A 9,954-nucleotide genomic window follows, 5' to 3' on the forward strand; every position below is an offset into this window, starting at 1 on the left:
CCCAGATCTGGCGGTCCCGCTACCGATAGCAATCATCTGATACAAAACAAAGAAAAAAAAAATCCATTTCGTTGAAGTGTTACCTGATGGAAAAGGAAAACACACCATGAAATCATCGCTTATCAACAGGACATCCTGCACTGACAATGATCGCCAACGAGGCCCGTGTCTATCATATCGGGCGATCATTGGAAACAGCATATTATACCAAAACTAAGGTAGCAGGAAAATCAAATGATGATGAGAGACATCCCACTCCATGCAGAAGAACGGCACCAAGACCTAGTTAAGGAATCTTGTTGAACTGGACGAAACCTCAGTGTCAAGTTTCACCCATATAGATCAGTACGCATTTCACTCAGAACATAGTCAGTTAGTGCCTGATTCTACCGAAGAAACATGGTAATTTTCTAGAAAAAAATATGCCAAGAAGACTGGGAAATGATAGAGGAACTATCGCATCCCCTAGCAAATGTGAAACTAAGAATCTGATTAATACTGTTAACTTCTAAAAGGAAGGCAGATCCACTAGGCGAACAGCTGCTAGCATGTCAGCAGTTAGCATTTTAGCAATCAAGAGTCAAGCTGGAAATAGTACGGAAAGCATGCGCTTTACACTAGCACGAAATAGTGATCGTACATTCAGCAAATTCTGCTGCTCGACAAAAGGAAAAGAACGCGGACTCACATTGTACGAACAGCTAAGACAGAAGTTGCTGGACCCCTGCCTTCTGGTCAGCTGTTAGAGCAGTTGGAAACTTGATCTGAAACTTGATCCTTAGGTTCCCTTTCTTAGACGGCTCCCTTGTGATCGGCATCCCTTCGCCCTGCACGACTTCTTCGTAGGTGGGACTGATGACAGACTTCACGGGAACGGTTAAACTTCGCCCATCCAGAGTTGTCAGTTGGACTGCACAGCCAGTCAATGCATCCACGAGGGAGATCTTATGCGTGTAAACAAGGTCGTTCCCGTCTCTCTTGAATTTCGGGTGTGCCCGTTCTTCTATTATGAACACAAGATCTGATGGTATCACGTTACGGGTCTCGTTGCCTTTCTCAGGAAAGGTGATCTTTGTGCCCTTCTTCCATCCAGGCTTGATATCAATTGTTAAGATCTCCTCCACACTCATTGGTTTCCTGCAGAAAGGAACATCAACATATGTTTTCATAAAAAGAAAGATATGTAAATAATGAGATCCTTTCTTTTTTGTCTGGAAATTAAAGCTTTAGCAACTCTAGGGCATCATACCAACTTGACATATAGAAATAGGAAGCCTTATCCATGCAGTGTGTCATAAATGAATACCCTAGAATCACAAATACTGTCTGCTATAATCACCAATCACAAATAGGCGAAGCTATACTGAAGTTATGCATCACTCCAGAATACCTTAACAAAGGAAAACAAGCTGCATCTGTACAATTTGTTAAGTTGCAGTTTTCTGTAGTACCATGTATCTGTTTCCTTTTTCACACCTTTTAGAAGAACTGGTTCACCATCAATCCCTCTGCGTCCACATCGATTAACTGGGGAGGAAGTGCAAGCAAAGCATACAAGGATAGGCAACTTCAAACAATTGCTACATACCATCCTGCTAACTAAATGTGCTAGGTAAACTGGTGCAGAGTGGACCTATATACAAGTAGCAATTCTCATGCATTGGCAGCATTTTTACTCCATGTGTGTGGTGTGTGAGTGTGTGCATCTATGTTGTAATCGGTGTTTCTAGAAAACTTCCTTGAAAATAATAGGTTGGGTGATCAACAACTCATATTTGGCCTTCCTTGAAACAATTATACTTATCCAGATACCGATTGTTTTTCCGTGAGGAACCCAGAAACCAACTTGTCATACATATGTTCATTAGAGCAAAGAAACCCACCTACTGTCCTTCAATATGTGTCAAAAATATATATGTTACATCAAAGACATGACCTGGTCGCTTCAACTCAAAATGATTGACATGTCATAGTTCATGTTCTCGCATAGGTGTGTATACGTCAAAGACTCAACCTGCATGGCAGAAACCCACACTTGTTTGCGGTTTGCTTAAATGTATTGTGCTGAACTTATCCTATAAAAGTAAGAAGTTGATACCCATTATTCTATTTATCTCAACATGCACATATGCCACCTAACCACACATGCCACCTCATCAATTACTACTCTCTTTCTTAATTGCACACTTCACCCAACCAGCATACTTAATGCACATGCAACCATGCATACATGAAAAAATATCTACACACAACTATGAATAAAAAAATTTACACTATACAATAATCACATGATATTATTAATTCACATATTTATGCTCCATGGAATATAGGGTTTTATCAGTTTTGCCATCGGTTGTGCTACACTACTCAGTTTTGCCACTAAATTTTTTCACTGCTAAAAAATGCCACTGCTCCATTAGCCACGTGCTCAAAAAAGCCATTTTTCACCGTTACCGTCAGGTCAATGGACGTTGACCACGTTATATGACTATAATACCTGTCGAGGTGAATACATTGCAACCAGTTCCCGCCGCAATGCGCGGGGTATCATCTAGTTTTATATAATCTGCTGTGAAATAATAGCCACGGAAGCTAAATAAAGTTGGTAAGCCAGACAGAAAAATAGGCAAAAGCTGGATTATCACAGTCCACCTCGATGCCAAATGCAGCACAAAAAGGGCACTGTTGTAATGAACCATTTTACACAAACACTTCAGAAAATAAACACTACACCATAGTATAACTATTCTGAGTTCTGAGTTAAAACAAACTGTCTAACTCTGATGATCTTTACTAAATCACTCTCAAACAGTAGAAGCCCAATTACGTAACTATACCCAATGTCAGAGCCCTAACAGCTGTGATATCTGTTGTACGGAGTAGGATCTGGGCTTATGACTGAACTCACTGAAGGTTGAGAGCTTAGCCTATTGTTCCCTCCAGTTCACGAAAAAGTGATGTTCTCGACATATCTTAGTTCAAACATTCATTTTTTTTAACTTTTAATATCATTTAAAATGTTGGATTATAAACTTCAAAACGATACTCATAGATTTGTCTCTATAAGTACTTTCCTGAGTATATAATTTTATTCTGTTTTATACATAACACTACTAGAAATAAGTGGCCGAAGTTAGTACATCCTGAAAAACCATGTAACTGTCTAAAACTTTACTTATTTGTGAACTGGAGAGCTTATTAAAGAAGCTCATTATGCCCCCGCCATGCATTTTCGCTTATGGGATTCTAAAGGTAAAACCCTCCAAACTCGTTTTTTTAAGAGAATCCATAATTGCAGCAATAATAATAATGAGCTATGAACATAAAAAAAATCCATCCTCAAACGGTCTCCATGTTGGATCTTTAGGCGGGAAGGTGGTAATGACCTTTTTATTTATGAGCAAATACATTAGGTAATGAGAAACGCTATAATGGAAACAGAAAGGCACATAAGGATACGTGCAGGTACCAGTAAACGCTATAGAGCTATAACACTATCAATTGACTTATTTATAGGCTAAATCGTTTCTGGCTTTCTGCAATACCCCCAAGTGCCTAAAAGGAGGATTTGTTCTAAAACTGGAAAGGTTGTCAAAGTAGAATTTATGATTTTATTTAAGACAAGGTATCATATTACTAGAAGACATAGACATCGTGTTTGGTTGCACATAGATCGGATTAATCTAGTACCCTCCATATCAAAATATAAGATGTTTTTGCAGTTCAATTTGAACTGCAAAAACGTCTTATATTTTGGTACAGAGGTAGTACATTGAAAAATTAGTGATATAAGCAGTGCACAATGAATAAATTCTTCGAGGCAAATTGAGAAATAAGTATGAGCCACATAAGCATCTCAATGTCTTAACGAAAGCATATTGCCCACTCCAAGGAAATCATGTGTGCCATGCGCAGCTCAAACTTAAAGTTAGTTACAGAAGTCTAAACTGCCCAATTAGAAACCACACCAATAAGAGCTAGAGCCTAGAGCTCATGCTTTTTTCGGGCATCTAGGTCATTGTCAAAGTATAAATATACAACTTCATAATAAGTAGGGGGAAGTACTGAGAGCCTACATTCACCGTTCAAAATAAGGGGCGATATTTAAGTTAACTGCTAATCGGCACCTCACCAAATCGAATAACCCCTAATTGGCTCATTAAATGGTCCAACCGATTTATCGGTCTGACAGCCAATAAAAGGCCGAATTATCAGGTGACCCGATTAACTGCCAGAGGAGGTACATAGCTTATCTGGCCCAAAATGTAGCCCGTTTCCCTCCCCTCTCCCAGCCACCCCGCGATCTAGGTGTTTATGTTCCCATCCTTGTCCTAGAGGAGCAGCCGCCTCCATCCCAAGTAGCCACCGGTGAAGTCAGCAAGCCCGCGCCTCCCCCCTCCTCCAGGAGCCTCCTCTCTCCTGGTAATGATGTGTATGTATGTTGTTGTGCTGCTACTAGTGTGTACAATAACATATCTAGACATCTAGTACACTGCATGTTGCTATGTTTTTTTTAGTACCTGCATGTTGCTATGTAGCCTAGGATATATAGATATGGCCCTAGTTAAACCTACCGATAAATTCAGTTAATAGGCCGATTCACCGATTAATTTCCACTCACCCCCTGACCGACCGGTTACTGATATCCTAAACATTGGCTACATTCCAACAGGAGCATCATGGATCGGCCCACACTAAGGTCCGTCTATGATTTACATGACATGTCAGTTTTTAGTTGGTATGTACAGCTCAGAATATGTAGTGCTTTAGCATAAGAGAAAACAAACAAGTTAAACAACCGTTGCTAGCGTTGCTCTGAATCTCCCACCCTCTCTCCTCTACTCTTATCCAACATGTCTATCAAATTCCTCCCTTCTCAACCGTTCCTTCTTAGGTCCTTATTTTTTGCTGCCCTTATTTTCTTCGATCAATCGACTATTTAGAAATAGCAGTGATCCTGACAGTCAGCCGGTGACAGAAAGAGCTACCGCACAAAGGCACAGACTTTCCTCTAGTCAACACAGGCATATCAAATTGCATGGAAAAGAAACATACCAAGAGGCAAGAACGTTGCTACCACTATCAGACTGAAATCAATTATCATATCACAACAATGCTATGCTTGAAAACGAATTACCAATAAATCCGATTAATTTAGTCCAGAAACAAGAGTAGAGAATGAAAGAGCAAAAGAATCCATCTCACCCGACGGAGTCGAGGACATCCCTGGAGATCTTCATCTTCTTGGTGGCGCCCTTGTGCAGGTCTTTCAGGCTGCACGCTAGCTGCCGCTCGATCGCCGCTCCCTTCCTCGCCGACCCCCCGGACGCCTCCCCTGACCCGGGAGAGAATCCTGCGGCCGCGGCGGCGGCGGCGGCAGCGTTGGCGGCGCATCCCGGGACAGACTGCGGAGCGCTGCCTCCGCTCCAGGGGCTGCGCGGCCCCTGCCCGAAGAACGAACCCCCGAACATCTCCTGGAAGATCTCGTCGGCGCTCCTCGGATGGAAGCGGAACCCGGGACCGCTGCCGCCGCCGAAGCCGTGGGCGTGCGCGTGCGCGGGCGCGGCGGAGGGGGAGGGCGGGGCGACGCCCGCCTTGATCCCCTCCTCGCCGTACTGGTCGTAGATGGCGCGCTTATCCGGGTCGCTGAGTACCTGCGAGGAGATGGAGAGAGACCGTAAGGCGACAGATTCAGAGGGTTCTTGGCGGCGGCGACGGCGGCAATGGAGGGAGGGAGGGACGTACGTCGTAGGCCACGGAGACCTGCTTGAAGAGGGTGTCGGCCTGCGGGGAGGGGTTCTTGTCCGGGTGGTACTTCATGACGAGGCGGCGGTAGGCCTTCTTGAGCTCGTCGTCGGTGGCGCCGCGGCCGACGCCGAGCACCTTGTAGTAGTCCGCCTCCATCGACGGCGACGGCTGATGCGGCAGGTGGTTCCGGCTCCCAACTTGGGATTGGCTTTGGCTGGTTGCGGACGACAGGGAGGGGGAGGACGAGGGTTTTGCTTCCCCTCTATTCGTCCTTGATGAGATGGGGTTTGTTTTGGGCTTTTCTCTTTTTGTTGTGTCATTATTTTGGGTGAGGGACTCTTCTTGTTCTATTTGTTGTTGGAGCGACATATAATTCTTGCTATATCGAATCATGTATATATATTCTCAAACAAAGCTTAAGCATCTTGTCTGTATTTAAGTATTTAGTACGTGTGCATAAGAATATTCGAGAAAATAGTAATTATTCATAGCTAGTATTACTTATATATATTTTACGGCTAAAAGGGATTTTGGGTCCAGCATTATCTTGTTATCTACTGAAATGATCTAACTTTGTGTTTCTCAATTTTAATTGTAACAAGTTGTGCCAGGTGATGCCCGTAATTCGTAGAGATTTCTAGATAATAAATTTTGCTTTTATCGTCGCTTGATATATTTCTCCGGTTGGTTTTGAGACTTTATTTCTCTATCCACCTAGAATTGTGGACTATGGACTTAATTTAATAAAGTTGTCAATAGTTTGACTTTGAGTAGTTCCATAGAATAATGCTAAATTTTATTTCTTAATTGCTAATTGAGAGCTGATATCCGTTGTCCATTCGTATGTAGCTTTTTCTCTCTCTTACCGGCCTTTATGGTTGTCAAATTTCCGTCTTTATATTTTATTGCGGTTTTTCTAGAGCTTATGTATTTTTTCAACAATGATATTTCATGCAACATGCACTTTTTTTTGTGAGAGAAATTTTCAATCTATTCGTCAATCATGGCAGTAGAAAGAACACTAGAGGTAACAAAAATTACAACTTGATCCATGAATCGCCTAGCGACGACTACACGCACTAGAGTGAGCGGAAAATGCGTCGCTGTCATCGTCTGTCCCTCAAAGGAGTCGGGCAAACCTTGTTGTAGTAGACAGTCGGGAAATTATCGTGTTAAGCCCCCAAAGACCCGTGCACTAGTGCAACACTTATCTTTTTTAAGTAGCCATCCATCAGATATGCAATTTCTTATTTTGTTCTTTTAGTTTCAATTAGCACATCTTCCCATTAGGCACATAACATACGCAAGATACACATGGTATTGTAGCACCTTCATGTAAGTATCCCAATAGTAAGCATCTCAACAAAAATGGGGGGGGGGTATTTATGAGCGGTGTTTCAGTCACTGATACGTCTCCATTGTATCTAATTTTCCAAACACTTTTGCTCTTGTTTTGCCCCCTAATTAGCATGATTCGAGTGAAACTAATCCGGACTGACGCAGTTTTTAGTAGAACTACCTTGGTGTTGTTTTTTTGCAAAAATAAAAGGTTCTCGAAATTGGAAGAAACTTTACGGAGAATTATTTTAGAATAAATAAATAATAATAGAGCAAAGTGTTACCAAAGGGAGGCCACCTAGGGCCCACAAGACGAGGGCACGGCCACCCCTAGGTTGCGCCATCCAGGCTTGTGGGCCACTAGGCTTCCGTCTGACCTAATTCCAGCGCTATATATTTCATCCTCCCGAGAAAAAATTCAAAGAAAAAATTTCATCGCTTTTTATGATACGGAGCCACCGCCACCTCATGTTCTTCGTCGAGAGCCCTGATCCGAAGTCCGTTCGTGGCTCCGGGGAGAGGAATCTTGTTAGTGCAATGTTTTGCCCCTTTTTGTTTGGAGATTGTTGCAGAAACGGACATGGACTGATTTGTTTGCTAGTGCACATAGAGAGAAATAGTCCATGCAAGCCCGAGGAGAATGATGTATTCAGTGTTAAGTTCGAGGAACTTCACCGAAGAATATCTGTGCTGCAAGGATGAGCTACATCTCGTGAGGACATGTATGCGAGAAGATTCTACCGAAGGAGTTGACCCCTTAAAAAAATTGCTGACATGAAGCATTATCTATTCAGAGTGTTCGAGGAAAAATGACTGCTATCGAGGAGATTGATGGCGAAGTGAAGATGTAGCATTTATTTTGCTATTCTTTTGTTTTTCTCTTTTGAGTCGTAGGACCTCCGTACTATTAAGAGGGGGATAGGTTCTCGAATCTTAGGTCCACTGTGACGCTTAGCCGAAACCTATGAAAGACTGAGAGAAATCACTTTATGATTCTAATTATTACCTGTTAGTAGAAGACGTTGTTCTTCGGTGCTGCAGGAGATATCTTTCGGACTAAGGAGATAGCACTTCTTGCTCCAAAAGGAATGTTACCATTGTGCTCAAAATCTGGCCGTTGGAAACGTGTCGTTTGGGCATTGGCTGGTCTACATGTCCAATTAGGTCATTTCCCATTAGGAAGGTTGCGACTACAAATAGTCACCCGGCTCCAACTGTTGGGGAACGTAGCAATAATTCAAAAAAATTCTACGTGTCACCAAGATCAATCTAGGAGATGCTAGCAACAAGAGAGAGAGGGAGTGCATCTTCATACCTTTGAAGATCGCTAAGCAGAAGCGTTACTAGAACGCGGATGATGGAGTCGTACTCGCGGCGACTCAAATCACGGAAGATCCGATCTAGCGTCGAACGGACGGCGCCTCCGCATTCAACACACTTAGAGCCCGGGGACATCTCCTCCTTCTTGATCCAGCAAGGAGAGAGGAGAAGTTGAGGGAGAGCTCCGGTAGCATGACGGCATGGTGGTGGAGCTTGTGGTATTTTTGCAGGGCTTCGCCAAGCTCTACGGAGGAGGTGGAGGTGTTGGGGAGGGAGGGGTTGTGCCAGGGGAAAGGTTGTGGCAGCCCTCCCCCCCCCCACTATTTATAGGGGCAAGGGAGAGGGGGGCGGCCCCCTTCAGATGCATCTAGAGGGGGGGCGGCGGCCAAAGGGGGGAGGCTTGCCCCCCAAGCCAAGGGGGGCACCCCCTTTAGGGTTTCCCCCCAACCCTAGGCACATGGGCCCTGGGGGAGGGAGGGTTTGGCACCCAGCCCACCATATTCATCCCATAGGGCCCTTTGGGGCAGGTGGACCCTCCCAGTGGACCCCCAGAACCCTTTCAGTGGTCCCGGTACAATACCGATAAACCCTCGAACACTTCCGGCGACCGAATAAGGGCTTCCCATATATAAATCTTTATCTCTAGACCATTCCGGAACTCCTCGTGATGTCCGGGATCTCATCCGGGAATCCGGACAACATTTGGTAACCGCATACTAATTCCCATAACAACTCTAGCGTCACCGAACCTTAAGTGTGTAGACCCTATGGGTTCGGGAATCATGCAGACATGACCAAGACATCTCTCCGACCAATAACCAACAGTGGGATATGGATACCCATGTTGACTCCCACATGTTCCATGATGATCTCATCAGATGAACCACGATGTCGGGGATTCAATCAATCCCGTATACAATTCCCTTTGTCCATCAGTATGTTACTTCCCCGAGATTCGATCGTCGGTATCCCAATACCTCGTTCAATCTCGTTCTGACAAGTCTCTTTACTCGTTACATAATGCATGATTGTAGGACCTTGAGGAGAGGTGTCTAGAGGGGGGGGGGTGATTAGACACTAAGTACCAAAGTTGCAGTTTTTAGCAAATTTAAGTTTAAGTGGAGTTTAGGCACAATTTTAACATTCACAACACATAGCAAGCAAGCATGCAAAGAGTATATGAGCAGCGGAAAGTAAAGCATGCAACTTGTAAGAATGTAAAGGGAAGGGGTTTGGAGGATTCAAACGCAGTTGGAGACACGGATGTTTTTGGCGTGGTTCCGATAGGTGGTGCTATCATACATCCACGTTGATGGAGACTTTAACCCACGAAGGGTAACGGTTGCATGAGTCCACGGAGGGCTCCACCCAAGAAGGGTCCACGAAGAAGAAACCTTGTCTATCCCACCATGGCCGTCGCCCACGAAGGACTTGCCTCACTAGCGGTAGATCTTCACGAAGTAGGCGATCTCCTTACCCTTACAAACTCCTTGGTTCAACTCCACAATCTTGTTGGAGGCTCCCAAGTGACACCTAGCCAATCTAGGA

General features: G+C 44.1%; 1 protein-coding gene across 1 annotated transcript; it reads right to left on the reverse strand.

Annotated features, from left to right (window-relative positions):
* Nucleotides 1–492: 492 nt before the first annotated feature.
* Nucleotides 493–6,025, reverse strand: LOC119322674 (dnaJ homolog subfamily B member 13-like). Its single transcript, XM_037596164.1, has 3 exons — nt 5,746–6,025; nt 5,206–5,654; nt 493–1,137 (listed from the first exon to the last, which is right to left on the reverse strand). The coding sequence occupies exons 1-3, from the start codon at nt 5,902–5,904 to the stop codon at nt 702–704; spliced, it is 1,044 nt and encodes a 347-aa protein (XP_037452061.1). The 5' UTR covers nt 5,905–6,025; the 3' UTR covers nt 493–701.
* Between the last annotated feature and the right edge of the window lie 3,929 nt (nt 6,026–9,954).

Source organism: Triticum dicoccoides, chromosome 1B (assembly GCF_002162155.2).
Source record: "Triticum dicoccoides isolate Atlit2015 ecotype Zavitan chromosome 1B, WEW_v2.0, whole genome shotgun sequence".
In the NCBI taxonomy this organism is placed as follows: Eukaryota; Viridiplantae; Streptophyta; class Magnoliopsida; order Poales; family Poaceae; genus Triticum; species Triticum dicoccoides.